Source organism: Pogona vitticeps, chromosome 2 (genome assembly GCF_051106095.1).
Source record: "Pogona vitticeps strain Pit_001003342236 chromosome 2, PviZW2.1, whole genome shotgun sequence".
Lineage (NCBI taxonomy): Eukaryota > Metazoa > Chordata > Lepidosauria > Squamata > Agamidae > Pogona > Pogona vitticeps.
Window position 1 is genome coordinate 310,371,398 of NC_135784.1, and position 22,485 is coordinate 310,393,882.

Genomic DNA, 22,485 nt, shown 5'->3' on the forward strand with positions numbered 1-22,485 from the left:
GTTTCTCCAGATCATGGGACCACTGGGCTCAACTACTCATGGTCTCCAACCTCCGTTGATAGTGCTGGTTCTAGCCGTTACAGTCCTAGATGGTCTGATTGCCTACAAGGATCATCATCTGTCTTACCGTAAAATCGTAGAAAAGTGAAGTTGGAAGGGGGCCTCCAAGGCCATCAATTCCAACCCCCTGCTCAACATAGGAAGTCAAGATATACTACGTCTATAGCAGGGGTCTCAAACATGCGGCCCGGGGGCCATTTGCGGCCCCCCAGATGATAGTTTGTGGCCCTCGCCTTGCCTTCCTCTCCCAAAGCGCCCACACATCCTCTGCTGTCAAGAGTAAAAAAAAAAGCCTTGCCTCGCTCGCCGGCTCTCTCCCAAGACAGCACCTGTTGCACCCCCCATCCAGAACTGCAGCCTGCCAGCCAGCCCACCTGTCTGTCAGCTAAGGAAACTCCTGGGCGGCTTCCTCGGGCTCTTGCTCCGCTTGGCGGAAAATCTGATGCGTCCCAGCCTCAGCCTCTAGCGGCCCCCAGGTAAATTGCGTTTAAAACCCCTGGTCTACAGCATTCCCATTGTCTATCAGGGAGGTGACCTGATCAAAAAATGAGATGAGTCCACCTGATATTTTAAGGCCATCTGGAAAGGCCCAGCTTGCTATTATATGGAGTACAGGTGGTAGTAATGTCCTGTCTTCTCTGTCTCTGCGCTGTGGGAGATCTGTCTAGCCTCCTGTTCTGTAATGTTTTTGCTGCTTCTTGAAGATTTGTCTGCTTAGGTAGCTATCTAATCTCAGCTGCTTAATCTCAAAACTGCCATAATGATTTCTGCTTTTATGGTCCTTTCTAAAAACTGATTTATGTATCGTATCAAGCTGCTTTCAATTGCTTTTGTTAGCTTGGAAGGCGGCATATGAATTCTGGCATAAACTTCATTTAGAAGCTGTCTTGGCAAGCCTGCGTTCTTTGCTTTTGGCTTCGTCTAAATGAAAGACATCTGTTTTGCCCATCAAATGATGCACAGCTTTCTCCCAGAAGGGTCTTTTCCTATAATGCTCTTGACGGTGTCCCCCTGCCTTTCTTTCTCTTTCTCAGACAACAGAACTTCTCCAGCTAATGAGTAAATTTAAAGAAATGGGGTTTGAACTGAAAGACATTAAAGAGGTATTATTATTACACAACAATGACCAGGACAATGCACTGGAGGACTTAATGACCCGGGCAGGAGCCAGTTGAAGGGTGCCAAGAGGAGGAGCACATCATCTTATCCTGCCAACCAAACCTTTGCCATCATCATGTGGCTGTCTCTGTGGGCGTGGGAAAGAGACCACCACGAGGATTCTGCCTTTCCAGGATGCTGACAAAGCCGGGGGAGCTGGTCCATCGGTACGCATCACTCCAGTAGGCTGTTCCCACCGGAGAGAGCCCAGTCCGCTTTCTTCAATTAAAGTTTAAGTGTCCTTTCCTAAGTTTCCTTTTCTTTTCGGTTAGGCCACGGAAAATCTTGACGGGAGCTGTACATAGCCAGGCCGGGCTCATTGTTTCCTCTCCCTCCTCTTGCACTGGACTTGGTCAGAAGTTATCAGCCAGGCTCTGAAACGAACCAGGCTTTGATTCTTTGAAGCCGTTTTCATTTGTGTGTCTGCTTGAACTGAAACACAAGACTCCTGGTCAAGATTTGCAGAAGTCTTACCTTTAGTGCAATTGAATTTTTAATTTGGTGGAGGGGGAGAAAGTCTTTGATTGAAGGTTAGTGTGTAACTTAGTGCAACACTGGTTCTGGAATTGCCGCTATGCATACAGAGAAGCTCTGCGGTTTGTTTCTGGCGTTTGGGCCCTGGTTATCCACACTCTTGCCAGCGCTTAAATAGATAAACTGAGTTCTCGGAGCAGGTAAGCTGTGAAGCCCCCCTACTTGGGACTGATGTTGAGCGATGGCTTTGAAAACCACCCCCGGGGGGCGGCGGGGGGGGGGAGAGTCTTCCCAGGCTGGCTGGGTTCCTGTTTAACTCCACAGGCCCTTCTAAAAAAAAAAAAAAACCAACAGCTGATTGTCCGTTTCAAATACAGTGTGAAATTGGAAGTCTTATCTTTTCAAGCACTTTGTTTTTAATATTCACCGCATTGGTTCCATTTTTTCCACACTGCTATAGTTACATTAATCTATTAACATCTAGTAATAGGAATCAGACTTTTGGTTTGGTTTTGATAGTAAAAAAATAAAAGGGTGTATTATGTTGTACATGGTTAAAGATCTAAATACATAAAATATAAGCAGTCTTGATGATCTTTGAAGTAATTTGCTAAGTATTTTGGTTCTGCAGAAAGATACTAATAAAAAAACTTAAAATATGTCTTGTGGTGTCTTGCTCTCGGGTTTTAGTACGAAAAATAAATGACTGACTGTAAAATAGTTATACCAGTTAAATCTATTATAACTGAAGAATGTATTAAATTTACCCCAAGAATTCAGCATTTGAGGGTGCTTTGTGACTTCCATTAGTTTACGGATGACAGTGGCCAAAATCCTGTTGCACTAGAGTAGGCCCATTGAATTGGGGAGTTGGTGAGCCAGCTCCTCTGTGTAAGCTCTACTGATAATGTTAAAGTAGATCACAACTACAATAAGCCCATTGGAATTGATGGAACGTCTGGCGGAGTTAATTTACCAAATCCCCACCAATAGTGGGCCTACTCCAGTGCAAATTACTTTGCTAAAAGTAGCAATATTTCAGCCATTATTCCTGTGGTCTTACATGGTGTTCTTGTGCACAGCAGAAGGCTTCACAGCTGCTCCAGATCTTGGAACCCATTTACACAATTTGGAATAGCACCACACCACATCTTCCCCGTAGCATTTCAGTGCCTGATTTGCTGTAAGATTCAGAAACAGAACTCAGCAAATGCTGTCATCTCTTTCCTCCTAAGATTCAAGGGCCACAGAAGCCATAGTAGGGTTGGTCTCTGATGTTCATTGTTTGATTTAGAAATACGTTGATTTGTGAATGACCCAAGGTAAGCAGAGTGCGTGTCAGAAGCATGTCCTGGTGTACAAGTGGCTTCTGAAGTTCAGCTTGAATGTTGGACTGAGGTAACGTGCGAGAGGATAACTTTTTATTATAGACTTTTCTTCCTTCAAATGTGGGGAATTGAGTCACTTCAGTCAGGTAAAGACAGCTAAGCTTCTTAAGTGGCCAACTTTCTGTACAGGATTTGTTATTTGATGAAGTTTGAGAGAGGGCTTGTAAAAATGGCATTACAGAGACAGGATGCTGAGAACTGAACTTCAGTCAAACATAACCCACTTGTGACTGTGGAGACTTCTTTTCATGCCTGAGTGTAATGTAACTTAATTAGCTAGTTTTGAAAAACAGACCTCATCCCTTCTGAGTCACTTCCTGTACTTGGCAAGCCCGTTCCTTCCTCCGGAGAGCACCTTCGTTCTACTCCCAGAAGGCTCCCCTCCCGTCATTAATGAAAAAAAGGTGAGGACTGGTTGATGTTCAGGGTGAAAGGGCAGGTCCTAACGGGAGAACCACCGTCAGCAGGTGCCCCCAAGAATATACAGAAAGCAGCTCATTGATCGGCATGTCTAAACCACACTTTGGTCAAGGGCTGATCCTGCAGCCACAAAAGGTTTTGACACTTTTAATGGTTGTGGGCCGAGTGCAGAGAAGTATTCTTTGCTGGACAACTAACTTCCTGGGATGGCCACAAAAGGGTGCCCGCTCCTCACTATGCCCAAGGGCCCCGTTCCGATGAATAATAATCACTTTCGGGAACTGTGACAATGACTTGATCCTCTGCTGTGCAAGTATTTCCCTAGTCATTTTCCTGCTGTGATGGATTCTTGCCCTAAGGCTTAATTAATTACATTTGATCTGAATATTTAATTTGACACATGCTAGACTGCTATGCAACAAATACATTTTTAATTGACACAAAATCATCCTTCGGCAAAACAGTATGGAGTTGACATGCATAGTAAAATGCACCCTAACTGAATTAATGTTCATTTTCAGCACTCTAATCAACTGCTTGGGCCACATTCATCTTCTCAAACAAGGGAGCGTCTTGAAATATTTCCGTGCATTTAGTGCAAAATGCACAAAGTCATGCCCCCCTCTTTCCCAGCCGCTCAACCACGTGAGGCTCTCAGTTGCAGGCCACCACCCCAGTCAGCAGGAGTGGTGCCCCCCCCCCAGGTTTGCATTTCTCCTCTGGACCCACCAAGCCTGTCCACAACCCGCCCTCCATTGTGCCCGATTGGTTTTTTTTAGAAAGAGGTGCAAGTCATTGGCAGCCGAAGCACTCTTGCTCGTTTGAACGGATGGCCCAATGTTTGCAGAAGGCCACGTAGGTGTGAAAGCAGTCCTTCGCTGCAGGAAAAATTAACAGCGCTGTGGCCTCTTGCGTAGATCTGCGCAGGTGCCGGCCTGGAACAGAAAGAGGTTTGGGGGCGCAGAGGGGCCAGATCTTTCTTGCTCATTGAGACGAGGCTTGTGGCAGCTGTTTCTACATACATGTGTAAAAGTAGCAACAGCTGGATTGGGTCATGCCTGTTTGGACTACAGTTGCCACAGATACAAATGGCTTGAGAGGTACCCTGTTCCCCCCCCCAACCACCCTTTGACAATTGTAGTAAAGAAAGAAGTGCTCTCATGTATCCTCCCCACCCCTCGCTTTTTTAATGCACTGCAAGGTGACAGACGCACTCTCGGCTCCCACGTGGGCTTTTCTCCCCGAGATGAGGAAGGAGAAAAATCAAATTTGCTCGAGGGCCGCGTCGTGCTGGGCTGTCGAGGAACGGTCCGGCTCAGGCCACCGAGGTCTCCTGCCATCCACTGTACCAGCATTTTATTTTTTATCTCTAAAATTTCTCTTGCCGCTTTCTGGCAGGCTTAAACATCTTTTTTTCACCCTTTGCCTTGGAGCCTGATTGCACGAGGGCGGCAGGCCATCTTCTTGGAAAATCAACCGCTTGCTGCTTGCTCCCCAAAGGACATCCGCTTCCGTGCTAGTGACATAGTACTGGGGATCTGATGAAACCACTGCTTCGTTCTCCCGTCAGTATTCCTGCCTGGAGATCCTCTACAGCGGTGGTTCCCAACCTTGGGTCACGGAGGTGTTCTTGGACTGCAGTTCCCAGAAGCCTTCAAGACCAGCTGTGCTGGCTGGGGTTTCTGGGGACTGCAGCCCCAAGATGAGGAATCACTGCTATACAGGAAAGCAAGAGAGCGCCAATTTCGCAGAGTTGGCGGGCCCGGATGTTTACTACAGTTGGGTGAATAAGCCATCTAAGAGTCCCCACTTCAGGCCAAACAATGAGTGTTGCCTGCACCGTGACCTTCAAAAACCCTTTACTGCATCATAAATTAAGATAGACATCTTGAGCTGGGAAAACACCCTGACCGAAGGCAAATATTCAGCCACTAGATAGCCAAGGCCTTAATGCAGAATGATAAACAGGGTGTGGAGGGGATGAGTTCCTTACAGATGGGAACATGATCCATGCCTATTACTTTCTCACGCTCCTGTTTTGCAGTGGGGACATCAGGCTCACCGGCTCACCTGACCGCTTCAGTCGCTCTAAAATCTCAGGCTGTCGCAGCTCGGCCACGCTAGGGATTGTATTCCTTAGCTGGCGGTAGGCGTTCTTTGCCAAAGGGCAGCAGCTGGGAAAAGAGGTGGTGACGGTTTGCAGTAAGTTAACTTTTTCTGGTACTAGGACTCCCATTAGAGGGAAAACCTGTTTGGATGCTGACTGCCGAGAGGGACCGCCTCTGTCACGGCCAGGCATAAGGGAGAGCATGTAGAGTTCGCGCCCAAAAGGCGCCGCGCGTGGGTTCCGTGTCTTCTCCATCTGAAACCAACTCTTAAGTCTTTTGCCAAAATGTACCAGGGGCAGGATCTCTGTCTTGAAGTCTCTGCTCCTTAGAGATGCGGGTGACTGAAAGCAACCTCCTTCATGTCTCTCCGTCATCGCTACTTCAGGGCTAACTTGGGGGAGTCCCCCCTGAAGGAGGACTTAAGAAAGGCTGCAGCTGGGTTCGCATTCCCTGGACGCATTTGGATTTCAGTGCCAGGATTCTGTCTAATTTCATTACAAAGTCCTCAAAATCCTAGTAAGGAAGAGAACCAGAGGAGGAGATAAAAGTTGGGGTGATGAAGGTCAAGAGTTTCATAGGTGGGAGACACTGGACAAGTACCAGATACAAGTCATGAGTTCTGTTCTGTTCCAATCAAAAGTGCCAAGCAGTTCACAAACACCAGCTCTAGTATTGTTTGTCACTTATAGGAACCTAAGAGGGGAAATTAACTATTTATTTTATTAATTAAAAATATTTTTTACCCTGCCTTTCTCCTTAAAAAAGAATCTGAGGCAGCTTACATCATTAGAAACACAATATTAAAAGCTAAAAAAAATAAATTATTCAAGTATTAAAAAACATTATACAGTGGTGCCTCACTTAACGAGCGCACTGTTTAATGACGAATCCACATAGCGACGCGTTTTTTGCGATCGCTAATGCGATCGCCTTGTGATGTTTGAATAGGCAAAACATCGCATTGCGATGATCGGTAAGTGTTTCGCTTACCGATCTTCGCATTGTGATGTTTTGGGAACAGCTGATCGGCGGTTCCAAAATGACCGCCGGGTGCAGAAAATGGCCGCCTGCAGTGATTTCGCACCCTGCCCTCGCTTACCGGGCAGCGAAAATGGCGGCTAGATGGAGGATTGCCCGCATAGCGGTGTGTTTTCCCCCAATAGGAATGCATTAAACAGAGTTTAATGCATTCCTATGGGTCCCCCCCCCGCATAGCGACGAATCCAGATAGCGACGTTAATCCTGGAACGGATTAACGTCGCTATGCGCGGCACCACTGTATTAGAAATCTTAGGTAATAGCATTACTCGAAATAGATTCTGAAGCAACGAAATACAAACCACCTCGTTTTAAAACCTCTCCCAAACCTTCAGTCCTTAAGGAAAACCCTGCCTGAAGAGAAAGGTCCTTCCCTGCTCGTGGAAGGAAAGCCAAGATGGGGCCAGGCTGGCCTCCTGTGGGAGAGAGTTCCAGAGTCTCTGGGAGCAGCAATTTGGCTGTCTGGCAGGATAACTGAGTTCTGGTGCCATCACTGGTTTGGAAAATGGGTACTGTCTTAGCCACTCCATGGCAGTGGCGTCCATAGCTTTGGCCATGGAGTCTTGCAGTGGAGTGTGGCTGCCGTGTGAAATCGGACATCCAGGCGAGCTTGTCCAACAATATCTGTCAGCAGGAAATGAGTCCAGTTGCTCCTGTTTTCAGTGCGTTAGAGGAGGTCATGGGTCTTTTCACTTCCAAGAACTCCAAAACTACACCAGAAGTGTCAAGCTTGGCCAGAGATGTATGGCTTGTTCAAAGTCAGGCCCCTCGTACAAGTTGCCTTTCTCTGCTAGACATTTTCAAAGACCTTAAAAGAATCGATCCAATTGCGCCCGCCCACCACCATTTTTGCCTGAGAATTCACTATTGTTGTACACTCTGTATTGTGCAAATTTCTTTGGACTCTCCTGCCAGTTTGCTAACCCTTAGGAAAAACAGCGTTGACTATGGTGTCGAGAGCCTCCAAACCTTTTAATTTTTCGGTGTTTATGGAAGAATTTTTCTGTTTAAAAATGTATGCGCCCACATGCCTCTGCACAGGGTCCAGCTTTTCAGTCTAGGTAAAAATATCACAAGAGAGGACCCCCCCCCCAAATAAAGCAGGATTCGATCTCTGCCCTGCCTCCCATTTGGACAAACAGACACTCACCAGGTCTGGCATCCTGCAAATCAGGCTCTCCTCCTGCACGCACAGGCCTGCCATTTCATCCAGCTGCTTGCGATGGATTTGGAGTACAAACTGCCTATTGGACACCGTTTTTTAAAAACACCAAATAAAAAGAACATGGTTAATAAAAGTCCTCAGCCCTACTCACTGTTGCTCATTGGCAGCTCTCACATCTGGGATTTGGGAGCAAACCCAGGGCCCAACTTTCTGTGGCTACCCTGATGTAAAATTTCCAGGCACAGTTGAGAAACAGTATGTAGAAGGTGAGCAGCCCAATTGTTTCACCCACATTGTAATGACAGTCATTCCCTACAGAGGCCTGCGCTTCCCAAAAAGAGCTTGTGTTGATCTACAAGCTGGTCCTTTTCTCCCTTCTCCTGTATGTGGAAGGCTCGGGGTCAGAGAGGAGAGATCACTTGATGCTGCTCTGTGGAAGGAAGGGTTTACCCTTTGGAGCTGAGGCTCCAATCCTTTGGCCACATCATAAGAGAAGACTCCCTGGAAAAGCCCCTAATGTTGGGAAAGTGTAAAGGCAAGAGGAGAAGGGGACGACAGAGGACGAGATGGATGGACAGGGTCACTGAAGCCACTGACATGAATTTGACCCAACTCCGGGAGGCCGTGGAAGACAGGAGGGCCTGGCGTGCTCTGGTCCATGGGGTCACGAAGAGTCGGACACGACTTAACGACTAAACAACAAGAAAACTCTTTGCTTTAAATGTCACTGTACTTGGTGTGGAAGTAGCAGTGCCAGACCAAGGGGCAGGAAGAGCCCTCTGTGGTGCTTCCTGCTCCTTTGTCTGGCATGGCTATATGGCTCTTCCTAGGCTGTTTCGAAAGCCCTGGTCCCATGATACTCTTCCCCCCCCCCACACACACACACACACTGAAGCATAAAAAATCAGGAGTGGGAGTTCCCGGAAAAAATGCTGTTTCTGGAAAGCTCCAGGAGCAGCCATTAACCTTAATAGACTGGAGCATTTTAACATGGGGAAGAACCACAGCACAAAACCAGAAGTGGATTTCTAGCCTTTTCTGGTTTCACTCCCCTGGCCTCTGTTTTTAGTGCTCCACCCCGCCCCGAAGTGGCTGAACACCGGCCCCACCAAAGTTGCCCCGACGGCAGCCTCTTGGCCGTCGTTCCCCATTTCCCCTCGGCTGCCAGCTGCTGCAAGAGACCACGCTGTGCTTTACAAACTGGGCTGGGCTCGGAGAGGAGCAGAGGATGCAGGCAACTCACCTCCCCAGAGCTTCCTTATATGCATGGGAACTTCCAGGTAAATAAAGTTGGCAGCATCCGTTCGGCGAGTTCTTGGGAATCCTGGCGCTTCGCCCCTTGGCGATCCCCTCCGAATTCTGTTCTGCAGGATCCGGAGGGTGGGCAAACATAATCTTAGTGGGTTTATCCTTAAGGAGACCCATTTCTTCACTGCTGAATACCAACTGGAATGCTTCTCGTGGCTGGCCCACCTCCAGGGTCCCAAATGCCAAGCCGGTCTGCAATGAAAGGCTGTCTGGAGAGGATTCTTCATTTCCTGAAGGGTGGAGGAGGGAAGCGTCATTTGAAAGGAAAGATTTTCCCACGACGTCAAGATACTGGAGCGGCACCGTGGCCTTGGGGCCATCTTCTTCCTCTAAGCTGGAGTGCCGAGAAGAGTTCAGTGAGGCCACCACGGCCACTTCAGCGTCAGCATCATACTGGGGACTAGTCACATATTTGCCGAGGAACAACGTGCCCTCCTTCTCTGTGCACAGGGACAAGAGATTTGCCAGCCCCGCGTCTCCAGCAGAGGACCCACAAACGCAACCACCGTGCTCACTTAAGGCTGATTCAGCTCCTAAGGCAGAAGAAACTTTTGGGAAATGAGAATATTCTGAAAGCCACTTGGTCACGGCTTCTGGAGAAAGCACCTGGCCAGATGTTCTCCTCCAGTGATCGATTCTGCACGCGCTGGACGTAGGGGAAGATTTGCTTCCAGGGAAGGGGTTGGTATCCTCATCCCATCCTTTCCTGGGGTAAAAAGGCTTCTTTGCCTGGATGGTCTCTTCCTCCTCCAGCGGAGCCTGCCCTTGCCATCGCTGGCCCTGGTCTTCCTCTGGAGGGTCTGTCATGCCCGCGTTGAGGAGGGACACTGACAAAGGAGGACTCATCTCCACAGCAGAAAAGCTGCCCACGGCGACATTCGGAGCGGCACCAAGATCTCTTCCCTTTTGGGGGCATATCTTTCTGGCGGTCCCTGGAGGGTGGTGGCCTTGCAGAGATCCTTCTGTCGGCCTGTCAGCAACGCAGTGGGTGGATCCCGGTTTGTGGGCAAACGGTGGGCTTTGCGTTGCCTCTTCTGGCCCAGGGAAGGGCTGTTCATCGGGGCAGCTTAGAGCTCGTTCTGTACCTGCAGGTGGTTTTGGCCCGGCGAGTGCTTCTTTGGTGCTTTCGTCGTTGCGTGCCACATTACTGCGTTGTGAGCAATAAGGCTTCTCTGGCGTGTCGTTCTTTGGAGAGGAAGGAACTGTGGTCACGTCCTCTGCGTTCCACTCAGATGGACCCCGACTGTCTTCCTGGGAGGCGGCAGCCTCTTCCACCCTCGACGAGGCTGCCTCCTGATTCTCAAGGTCACACGGCTTGGCGAACAGCTCTTGCCCACCCTGGACCTCCCAGCGTTCATCTCTGTACTCTCCCTGATGGAGGAAGAACGAGCCCCGGTCGCATTCCCTGTGGGCTTCTGCCTCTGCCTCCCCCTGGCTGGGCCCAAGAGAGAAGGAGTCCTCGCTGAAGTCACTGTCGTCCAGCTCCTCCAGCTGCATCGTCTCGTCTCTGTACGGAGGGGACCCCGAGCCTTGGTAGGGGGGATCTTCTTTCACCCGAATCTCTTGCGGCTTGTACCGGGCTAAGAGCTTTTCCAGAGGCTGGTAGTTCAACTTCTGCTGCAGGATAGGGGGCTGCTGAAATTGCTGGTGATAAAGGCGAAGGTGCTGCTCCCTCTCTTTCTGGTGGAGTGGGAGGCCGGTCCAGGCCGCCATGCACTGCTCCGCAAACAGGCTCCCAGCATGCTCCGGGTGGGCCGCGGGGCGAGCAGCGTCCCCAAAGGAAAAATCAGCTCTGGAAACCACTCGCTTCTGCACCGGTTGCACTTTCAGACCCTTGACCGGCGGCCTCTCTCCTTGGCCGCCTTCCCTCTTGGCCCCCAAGTCCTTCCTGGCGCGGTTGTGGGCCGAAGCCCCCACTGGGCCGTCGGTGGCCTTCTTGGCCGGCCCCCCTGCTCTCAGGATTCCCTTCACCGGACTGCTCCGTCCCACCCATGGAGCACCGAGGGGTCCTTTGCAGGCGAGTCCTTTGGGGGTGGAAGAGAACGTGGGCGGAAGTGGGCGGAAGAGCAGAGGGGAGGCCTTCAGCCTCGAGGAAGTGGAAGGTCCCGCCGGATGCTGAAGCCCCAGCTTTACTTTCTTAGGGGAGCTTTTTTCCCCAGCCTGGACTGACGGAGAACTCTGGATACGTTTCGGAGATATATTCCCCGTCGGCCGCCGCCTGCTCACCACAGGGGTGCAACATTTCATCCCTCTCTTCAACTCTTTGACCCTGAAAAGGAAAAAACTGGGTGTGATTTCTGTCTTCATTGATTTCTTTATTTTAGAGCTATCTAAGGTGCCTGTGTAGCTTACATGGCAGGAATAAGAGATAAAATGCAAGTACGGTAGGCTTACGTAGCAGGAACAGGTAATAAAATGCAATCGAAGATACAACTGCACTTAATTTCAAAATAGGTTACGCCTAATTCATATATCATTTAAATCAAGTTAGCACTACATTGATACCAATCTGAATAGTTCACAAAGTACTAGCTAAAAACAGTATTTAACGTTTGCTGAAAGTATTAAGCAAATACCAAATACTAAGCACTAGGCAGTTACATGCTTTTAGATGGTGTCCATCTTTGTTGTCACCCACCCATGATGGGAACCTTATGAATTACCGACATTCAAAAGGCCCAGTCATTAAAAGCGCTGTCTCATGTCTTTCAAACTCCAGGCTGGGCCACCCTTGGTGGCATCGACTCATCTCCTGTTGGATTTCTACTTTTTCCGGCATTACTGGCTTTTTCGGTGAGTCTTGTCCTATCGTGATGTGCCAAAGTAGGGCAGCCTCGTTTTTGTCATTTGAGTTTCTAGAGGGAAGCCAGGCTTAATGTGATCTAGCATCCACCGGTTTGTCTTTCTGACCGTTTCAGATTTTTCACTGTCCCCATTAAAGCTATTTTGTAGTCGTTATTTTTGTCTTCTAAATGTTCAACTACAGTCCTGCTTTCGCATTTACTTTGTGCATGTTCATTAGGGCAAGAGTTCTTTCAAGTCACTGTTGTTTTCTGCTTGTAGTATTGTGTCAACTGCATAGCTTAAATAATTGCTATTTCTTCCATCCATGTTCCCTCCTCCATCTGAATCTAATATAGCGTTCTGCTCTGCATGCCAGTTCAACAGATAGTGAGATAAAATGTATATCTGATATTTTTGCCTATGGGAAACCATTGTTTCTCCATATTCTATTCTAACACTAGCTTCTTGTCCGCAGTATAGGTTACGTATTAGCGCAATGAACTATTTAAGTACAGTTTATCCATTTCTTTTGAAACAGACCTTAGCTTTTTTTAATCTACACAGTCAAAAGGCTATGTTATAATTTATAAAGTACAGACTGATCTTCTTCTGAAATTCTTTGGTACACTGCAGGAACCAATATATACAGTATTTGCAATGTGATCTTTAGTGCTTCTTCCTTTTCAAAATAGAGCTTGAATATTTGGAATTTCTTATTCTATATGTGGTAAAAGCCTTTGTTGCAACATTTTGAGCTTCAATTTGCTTGAATAGGAAATTAATGCTATGATCCTATAGCATAGCTGGGGGAAAAAACCCAAAGTGAAGGATTTCTGAGGAGACAGTATTTACACCATCAGAAAACTACTTTCACTCAAAATGTCTTTGTTTTTATATATACTGTTTTTTGAAGGTTGACTTAACCAGATCTTTCTGGCTAGAAATACACACTCCACTAGTTATTTTAATCCACCGGCTAAAGATAGATTCCAGCAAATCAAACACGTCTGAAGTCTCAAAGCACTGTTTGAACTGATTTTTGTTCATGTTTCTGGGGAGCAACCCAACGATACAGAAATCTTCTTCACTGTGCAGCCTCTGGTCATTTCAGGACTACTGAATCTTCTTTCCAAAGAGCAGGAGCCCATTCTCTGAACACGGGGCAGGGGGCTCAGCCCTTTTGGGAGGAAGATCTCAGTCACCTGGTGCCACCCCTCTGGGATCGAATCTCAAGCTTTCACTTGGTTGGAAAGGGAGAGCACAACAAGGAAAAGTTACTTTTTTGGAGTCTAGTATGCCAAATCCCTCTACCAGCATGTACAAGAGGACCCTCTCATCTGCGGGATCAGTACTCACAAATTCACTTATCTGCTGCCTGAAAATGCTACATAAAAACAAGCCAACCCAAATACATACCTATATGTATTTCCAGGGGGTATTTACCAGAACTGGCCACTAGAGGGAGACAGAAAAACCTGCTCTATATCATGTTCGCTACTTCCATGTTTTTCCGCATCCGGGGGGTGGGGGGACTGGGAACTGTTCATCCACGGATACTTTGGTCCTACTGTATTTCAAAGAAGTAACTTCTTGCTAGGCAGCAGATGAGTAGCTGGGGAAGTTACATGGGCACCATACCACCACCACCACCACCACCCCCAGCACGGAGCTGTCCTCAGTCCAGACCCAAGTTCAGTGACCTCTCAGTTCAGCTGCTTACCTGTCGGCATATCGCAAGGTGTTTAAGGTGTGCTCGGTCGCAACATGGCTGGGCGAGATGTTAGCGATCATGCACGTCTTGGAATTTCCAATGAAGGAATCTTTTAGGACCTTGAATTGGAAGGAGAAGAGAAAAAAAAGCAGAGTGTTGGCTCTTTGGCATGAAAAGGGGTTTTCACCTGGGGATTTTTCAGGGAAGCAAATTACAGAGAAAAGCTGAAATTTTCAATAACTGATTTTCATATCAAATTAAAACTTACTTTCCTGCTTAAGTAACCTAAAAACATTCATATAGTGGTTGGCACATAAAATCGGAGTATTTAGGCAGATTCTCGACTTTAAATAGCAAATAAAATAAAAGCTCTAAGCTTGTAAAAGGCAAATAGTGAATGTAGCTGTCACGATTCCCACGTGGCCCCTGCTTGTTTCACCAAACTAAGAGCTCATGTTACGTGTCTTTCAGCTGCCACCAGTCGATTACATCAACATTGTTTAATATTAATAATAGAGATCCAGGCCATGGGTCATTTTAAAAAGAACCAAATAGAAATTGTTTAGTGATAAAGGTACAATCAATGTCATTAACTCTTAACAGAACATCCGACTTCATCCACTCTCAAACACTGCTCTCTCCTACCCAGACTCCAAAACCTCTCAACTCTCTCAAAACTCTTCAACTCAATCTCTTTCCCTAAAAACTCCCCTTCCTCCTGTTGAGTCTCTTATATATCGTGACTCCGCCCCTCCAGCCCTCCCATTGGTCCATGCAGCTATTACATTAATATTTATGACCTGGGCAGGCACCCTATACTAAAAAAGAAGAAAAAGGAGCTGGAAATTTGTGCACGCTAGGCTATATAAGTGGATGCATCTTTATTTTTGCCAGCTGAGGGGCAAGTAAATAATCAGAAAGAAACGATGCATTCTGAAGGAATGAAACAAAAGTCTTGCTTCTACTGTGCTTGTACCCACGAAACTATAATAAAGGTCACCCAAAGAAATTTAGCAATAACCTGGAAGCCATGGCAGCAGCACCCACTGCATGCGTTCAGAAATCCACCTTGGATTTGGTGTACGTCCAACAGTATGCAAGGAAATTAGCATTCTCTTCTACTGTAGACTTTCTTACGTGCAAATATTCGTATAAAGCAGTTCCTAGCATTTGAGTAAAACTGTATTTTACAATCTATTCTGCTCTTTCAAGAAAAAAAAAGACAAAATATTCTTGTTTTTTTCTACATTCTCTAGCATTTCCAATTTTTCTCCTGAAAAAAAAAATTGAAAATTCATCCTAGGGGGCAACCCCCCCCCCCCCCCCGGATTTTCTTGTTTTTTCCTTGACCCGGGCCATCAGATCTCTCAGATAACTTGACTGTGGGATCTCCACTGTGTTGCAGAAGGCCTGATTGAGCCAAGGACAGAGGAGATCACCAAGGGCAAGGAAGCAGCCAGGGGCACAGCAAAGCGAATCGAGCAAGCGAGCGCACCCCCCTGAGCGGCTGTGGAAAGAACAGAAGAAGTTGAGGGAGGGGGGCGCAGACAGAAGCCTTCGGGGGGGCAGACTGCACCCCTTCTCTCGCTCTCTTCCCCCTTAAAGGGGACTTTGGTTGACCTTAAGGGAGAGAAGCAGCGTTTCCGCAGAGCCAGGTTCCAGGCGTGAGTGGTGGGGACGGACCAAGCGTCCTCTGCCCGAGAGAACACACACACTTGCGCGCTCACGCGTTGCAGGGCAAGGCAGCCGGGGCCACCCACAGTCCCCCAAGGGCACCCTCTCGGTGGGCCTCCCTGTAGCTGCCTCTAGGGTGGTGTCGCTGGAGAAGAGTCCCCCCAGGGGTGCTGATTCTCGAGGCAGGGCTCCCCAACGCCGGTCCCGCTGTTGCTGCTGCCGGGGTCGAGGGCTTGGCCTCTAGGAGCCTCTGTGGCGCACGGCCAGGAGGGGCTCCCGCATGGCCAGAACGTGGCCCGCCTCTCCAGGAACAGCGTGCTCAGCCCCTTGAAGGCTCAGCCCAGGCTTAGAATCAACAATGGTACATATTTAAGTGATTACTATATTTGCATATTACCACTCTTCCAAAGAGCTCAATCGGGCCTCACAACCCTGTGAGGAAGACTGAGGCTAGAAACGGGCTTGGCCCTTCTGGAGTTCATCACTAAAACTCCATCCCAGTCTAGCCTTTGCCAGGACACAATAACTGCCCCCCCAAAAGACAGACGGAACGTAAGCAGTTGCCAAATGCCAACTCCCCGACCGTATGGCAGTGATGGAGGAAAGCCTAGGACGATTTCCCTCTCCCTTGCAGCCATCGGTTCCACCAGGCACCCCTCCGCCACCAGGAGAACGGTGGCCGTTCTTTCAAGCAGCCTTTGGGGACCATAAAAAGATGCCTTGGCATTAGCCCTGGGGCTTACCTGAGTCAGCTTGCTCTGCCTGAAGGGCGTGTGAGCGTGGTCCTGATCCAGGGCACGGATGCACTCTTTTAGCTAGAAAGGGAAAGACAGACAGACAGATAGTCCTCAGTACAGCAAAGAGCTGGTTTCCCCCAAGGCCATGCTGGGCTCCAGAGCAGAGGCTGCCTCTCTCCCCCTGGGCTCTGTTCAAACGTACCCGGCCTGGGCTTGGAATAGAGAGGGCCGACCCTTGTATTACCGGTTGGCGCTTGCCATCCTGTGGCAACTCTCGGGGTTCTTATCCAAACATTCTGGCTTTTGTGAAAGTCCCAGGAACCCCGTCTCCTCGTATGAGCCTTCCTGGCTGCTGTAATCACCAGAGGTGGATTTCTCTCGACCCTTGCAGGCACGTTTGACAGGGACACCTGGGGGGGGGCTCCTCGGTGGCTGCTCCCAGATTGCAGAAGGCTCCCCCCGGGAAGGTTAGGTTGCCCCCCCATTTTTTTTTTAATCCTGGAGGCAACAGTGAAGAAGCTGCCTCTTTGGGCAGGCTTTTAATCACTGAGACTGAGTCCCGCTTGGATTCTGGGCGTAGGCTCTTTTTCAGCAGGCTTCGTAGTTTTAATATTTAGATAATCTTGCAAGCAATATTGTATGTTTGATTCTTTTTTAACTTTGTAGTTTATTGTGGCTTTAGCCTAACTTTTTTTAATCATTGCAAATAGCCTTGGGTCCCCTTACTAGGGGGAAATGAAACAAGTAAAATAATAAAATAATGAACGAGAGAGCAGGCTGTATGTGCCTCTTTTTCTTTGTTGAGGTGGAAAAGCTTGGTAGCCAGATGGGAGGTATAAAAATCAAACAAACAAGTCTGTCAGTAGCGTTTGAGAATCCTTATCCTTTACATGGGATGAGAGGAAGCTACATTCTACTTTTAAATGCATCAATGAAATCTAGCCCCCACTTTTCTCATTAAGGACAAATTAATCCAGGCTTTTGGTCATTTTAGCCCAGTCCTGTCTCTGCCGTCTCAGCAGGCAGAAGTCTCTCTCCTCCGCCTGCATCTTCTCCCCATCACTCCCTGCGGCTTCAAGGGCCTTCTTTTGTCCACCGTTTTCTTGGCACTTCTGGCTATATTCTGATTTGTCCCCTAAGCCCGGCAAAAGAACTAAGAAGACTTGGCTCACAGATGACCTTCCGAAGCCAACTGAGAATGGGAATAACGTTTTCAGCCCTCTGGGTTGGAGAAGGAGAAGGAGAGAGAGAGAGAGAGAGAGAGAGAGAGAGAGAGAGAGAATGGAAGTACTGTGTCCAGCAGGAGGAGCAAGAATCAGGACTGATTTGTGACAAAGGTGATAAACAGTCTGTGGATTTCCAGTGGAAAAACCCAGTGGCAGGGTGGCTGTTTGCAGCCTGCAATCAAGATACAAGATTAGGGTGTGAACATGCTTTTGTTTAAGCATTAGAGTCTTGGAATCTGGACTTGCTGCCATATTATACAAAGCACAGGCTGCCCAAAACTCTACTTGCTGAGGACCCCCCCCCCTTTTTTTTAAGATCAACAACACCAAGATGCTTATTCTGGGACAGACAACGGGTTCAACCAGCACAAGGCTGCCTTTGCTGATGGAGACAGAAGCCCTTCCCAGTCCAACAAGGACTGAATAGGTGGGACTCTTTATATACGGAGGATAAGCTCTACTGCCGAGTAGTTTTTCAAATGATCCCCCAAAAATGTGCTTTCTACCAACTTACGGCTAGCAGACTTTGGTTTATTTCAGCTCCTTCCATTTTCGTCTGTCTGTCAGAGTCTCTGGCATCAGCTGCTCTCTCGCTGCCGGCCAGATCAATGAAGGAGATCCTGGAAAGACAGCGGTCATCTTTTTAGTATTTCTCCGGCATTTCCTGCAGTGTGTCCAAAGTGGAGGCTAGCCCTGCCAGGTATGTTAGGCTCAGAGACGGCCGTTTGCGGAAAGCCATAAGTCTGCTCTTGGAGCCCAGCATTTATTTAAAATATTTCTGCACTCAGAATTTCCAGGGTGACCTATAGTAATAAACGAAATATAACAAAAGACGGCACCTAGACAGTGCAGAAGCCCAAACGCAACACAAGCAAAGGACACAGCAGAAGTTAGAAGCCAGGAAAAGGAAAAAAAAGGCCTTGGTTCAACTCCTAGTCACAGGCAAAAAACAAATCAAAGTTTGCTGCTCTGTAGCATTTAAAGCAGTCTCTGGGTGATTTACAAGTTAATTATGCAGGCTACACTCGCCTACCAACCCTGTGGTGAGCTGGATACTCATTTTACTGACTTCAGAAGAATGGAAGGTTGAATCAACCTTGATCCAGCGACCTGAGTTTGTCAAGATAAAAACTCAGATCATGAACAGAGTCTTGGCTGCAGTACTGCAGTTTAACTACTGTAACCACCAGGCTCTTCTGTACAGTGGACCTTCGACTTTTAGACGGCTCGACTTACAGACTTTTTGAGTTACAGACTTCTCTGGCCGCAAAATTTAGGTTCGACTTGCAGCCGGAGAATCGACCTACAGACCAGAAAAAAAACAAAATGTAACAAAAACGGAACAAAAATGGCAGGTTACAGATTAATCAGTTTCAATGCATTGTAGGTCAATGGAGACTCGACCTACAGACTTTTCGACCTGCAGCCACCGTTCCAATACAGATTAATTCCGTAAGTAGAGGGTCCACTGTACATGCTCTGTTTCTATGCTTCCTCCAATTGCACATAGCAATGACGTAGCCCAGTGAGGAGGATCAGCTACTTTGCCCTAAGTGTCCAGCGCTCAACAGCTCACCTCCCAAACACTCTGTTTGCTGAGTCTTTAACCTGAATCTGGATAATGGCATGGGACCGGGAGGAATCAGAGTTAACTCCAGTTGCCCCAGTGCTGCGCTCCTTCCCTCCTTTCAGAATCACCTGGTGGGGTGGGGGGTGAGAGAAACAAAGGAAGTCCATTTTTAACACATATTCAGATCACTTAGAACCTCAAGCACTGTGCAAAGTCTCAGCAAATTCTGTGATTCCAAATACACAAAAGGGACCCGGTCAGTGTGATGTGGTCCTTCTTCCTGGTTCAAACACAGAACGCCCCCAACAAGGCTCCCCAGACTGGAACTGCCTCCAGAAGAGATCAGAGTGTCAGAATTGGAAGGCGCCTAGTCATAATCTCGTCCAATTCAAGCTGTTTAAGCAGCACCACAGAATGAAGAATAGGTAGGGGCTTTACAAAAAGGACACAAGCGAATCATGGCGACAACCGGACCCCTGGCAGCCACAGGCAGCTGGGAGAAGAGGCCGCTGAGCCCAAGTTTTACAAGCCAGCCTGATCAATTTCTGTCCAAGCTCCAGGAAGCAGATCAGCCAGATGCTGAACGCAGGCCAGGGTGTTTCAACAAGAAACCCAAAACAAAACAAAGGGGCGGGGAGTTTTGGCACCTTAAAGATGAACGGCTATATTTTAATGTCAGTTTTCATGGACCATAGTCCACTCCTTCAGACATATGAGTCAGCATACAGAGATTACAGTACGGTAAAAAAATCCCTGCAAGGCTCTAAGATGAAGGGAAGGATAATTTGCGCTCAGCACCATGCCTTGAGTTGCAGCCGTTCTCCTTGTCCCAGATCAGTCAAACAAGCAAACCACTTCAGGCATTCAGTGGAAGGCAAACGGTGTGTTATCAAATGGCAGATAACGTTTGTTTTGAAAGTTTCCCCATCCTTATCATCATTGCCATCATCATTCAAGACAAAATGTTGCCATAAAACTAAGAGGTCAGTCTTAGAGCCTGGCCACCTCTCGACCCAATCCAAGTCCTTTCATGGGGCTCAATGATCACTTCTTGGACTGCCCATAAAACTCTTTCAAAACTTACCCGGGGGGGGGGGGGGGGGAACAAACCTTCAGAGGTTTTTTTTGTTTGTTTTTTTGCAAAACAAAGTGTCTTTTGCTAAATCTCCACACGAGCTATTTCCCACCAACTTCCCACTCCCCTAATTTGTGTTCTAATGACACCCATGGTTTTAGTGAGCTAGAATACAATGAGGCACACAAGTAGCTTAGAATTATATAAAATGCCAGTTTGCATGCCCTTCTCCCAGCAGTGGATACAACTGTGTGTGTGTGTGGGGGGGAGGGAATGAGAGAGCGAGAGCGAGAACAACGTCTGAAACAACTCTGGGAGGTCTGGAGGGAAAAAACAAGAAACCGGGCCTTCTCAGTGGTAGCTCCTTGCCTCTGGAATAATCTTCTTCCAGAGATCCGTGCGGCCCCTTCACTGAGCATCTTTAAAAACCAAGTGAAAACTTGGATGTTTAGGCAGGACTCCCTCTTAGCTATTATTTGATTTATTTATTTTTTCCTATTTCTTTCCACCTTGAATAACTCTATTACTGATGTTTAAAGGTTGTTATATTTTCTTATTATATGTGTTGGAAGTCGGCCAGAGTAATCAGTTGACTAGATGGGCGGGGTATAAATGCAATAAATAAATAAATAAAACAAGCTCCTGACCATTAAAGTTCCCGGCCAACAAACCGAGGAGTAACAGCCAGGGTAGAGACCTCGGCGGTTACACTTCGTTGTAACCCACTATAGTTGACAAAGTGCTCTGTAGATTCCGTCGGACTCTCTTTGATCACACACCCTTGTTGCCTCTTTGCCAAGGAGAGAAACGGAGGCCTTTCTACCCTTCTCAGCGCAGCCAGGGTGATGCAAGGGGCAGAGGAATGGATTAAGACATAAGACATAAGAAATTTATTTGTCATTGCACTCACAAGTGGGTGCAACGAAATGAGGTGCTCTTCCCCAAGGTAGAACTGGACAACACCACTACAAAAAAAAGTTAAAATATACACAACACTCACCATACAGATATTTATACCCCATTTCTCCCAGTAATTAAAATTCCACCAAAAACTTATGACCCCGCATTTAAACTCAATACTGCACTTGGGTAGAAGCTGTTCTTGAATCTGCTTGTCCTTGCTTTCAATACCCTGAATCTCCTTCTCGATGGCAATAGTTCAGAGGACTCCAGAGACCTCAGTTCACGTCTCTATACCGCTATAGAAACCTACAAGGCGAGATTGCAGTGGTAAACACCCCACCCACAGCTCACACACCGTGGAAAGCCTATCAGGGTCTCCATGTGCTCATTGTCTCATTCTTGTGTTAGAAATAAGAAATACCATGAGCCTTGAATACAATTCAGTATTGTGTTCAAGACTGCTTAAATGACAAGGGATTTAGCAAAAAAAAATTTTTTTTTTCAAATTTCTATACAGCATCGCTCTTCTCATATTCCTGATTAAATATATGCTTATGGACCTTTGTAAAGAATACTGAGTACACACACAGTCATGTTGTACTTTTATTCTGTTCTGTACGCAAGGCACTGAGAAGGTAGCAAAACTGAAATACCTGCAGCATAGTTGAACTAATTAAAAGATTGAATTGTGACAGTTTTAAAAATGCTCTGAGGTCTGAAGCCAAGTTGTGTATTATCTTAATGTTCTTGTTGTATGTTGTCAACCTATGGCAACCTTGAGAGGGTTTTTGAGCTACATGAGATGTTCACGCAGTAAGTGGTTTGCCCTGGTCACATCCAGTGAGTTCCCATGCCTGGCAGGAATCTGAACCCAGGTTTCTTGAGCCCCGCCCTGACACATGACCCACTGCAACACGCTGGCTCTCATATTTCTGATTCTGCTGCTGCCTAATGGTTAGAGACTGCCTAGTCTTTCCATTTCAGTTTTGGTTATGCTGTGGGCAGCACTTCCGTTTCACGGGACCAGCTAGGATTGTGCAGCCTTGTCCCCTTCTTCCTTCCCCCTCCCCACAGATCAGGTGGGAGGGAGGGTGGCAGGAGAGTGGAAGGGACGGAAGGAGAAAGGACTGCAGGCAATGCTTGCATGGACTCAAGGCTCCATGAGATAAAAAGAAAGTTCCAGGTGTTCAAAATTACCTCTAGAAGGAGACCGACGCTGTTGACTTGAATCTCGCGCAGTCCGACGATCTGCACAACATGCTTACTGTCTTCCCTTGCAAAGAGCCTGTCAAAAAAGCCCACACAGATGAGCAGAGAAAGTGCTTTTGAAAAGAGGTTCCATAAATCCCTATTTTAAAAATATTTTTTTTTAACTTAACCATCCAAAACGCACATTAGTCTACAAAACTATTTTTCCACGGAAGGCATTCTAAGCAGCTAACAATAAATATTCAATAGTGTAGTAATGATATCAATATAAAGCAATGACAGAAATATAACTGGTAAAATTACAAACAGTCAAACAGAAGCAGTTGTATTAATAGATATATAACATGGTTATGGTAACATTTAACCAGAGTTAGGACATTAGGATCATCGTATTCATGGGATCAGTATCCGTGGTTTCAGTTTTCTGCTGTCTGGAAATATTAAATTAAAAAGCTCAAGAAATGTGTGTTTCCATGG

General features: G+C 47.2%; 2 protein-coding genes across 3 annotated transcripts in view; one reads left to right on the forward strand and one right to left on the reverse strand.

The window, feature by feature from the left end:
- Nucleotides 1–2,351, forward strand: part of UBAP1 (ubiquitin associated protein 1) — a 34,965-nt gene extending 32,614 nt beyond the window's left edge. For both annotated transcript variants that reach the window (XM_072993005.2, XM_020796435.3), the window contains exon 7: nucleotides 1,095–2,351. In XM_072993005.2, the coding sequence (XP_072849106.2) occupies nucleotides 1,095–1,235 (141 nt within the window). In that variant the 3' untranslated portion in view covers nucleotides 1,236–2,351. The remainder of the gene's footprint in view (nucleotides 1–1,094) is intronic.
- Nucleotides 2,031–22,485, reverse strand: part of KIF24 (kinesin family member 24) — a 41,675-nt gene continuing 21,220 nt past the window's right edge. The window contains exons 6-13 of the mRNA XM_072993004.2: nucleotides 21,997–22,084; nucleotides 18,828–18,949; nucleotides 17,766–17,871; nucleotides 16,032–16,103; nucleotides 13,624–13,733; nucleotides 9,055–11,388; nucleotides 7,797–7,890; nucleotides 2,031–6,121 (exon numbers count right to left, since the gene is read on the reverse strand). Coding sequence (XP_072849105.2) covers nucleotides 5,996–6,121; nucleotides 7,797–7,890; nucleotides 9,055–11,388; nucleotides 13,624–13,733; nucleotides 16,032–16,103; nucleotides 17,766–17,871; nucleotides 18,828–18,949; nucleotides 21,997–22,084 — 3,052 coding nt within the window. The 3' untranslated portion in view covers nucleotides 2,031–5,995. The remainder of the gene's footprint in view (nucleotides 6,122–7,796; nucleotides 7,891–9,054; nucleotides 11,389–13,623; nucleotides 13,734–16,031; nucleotides 16,104–17,765; nucleotides 17,872–18,827; nucleotides 18,950–21,996; nucleotides 22,085–22,485) is intronic.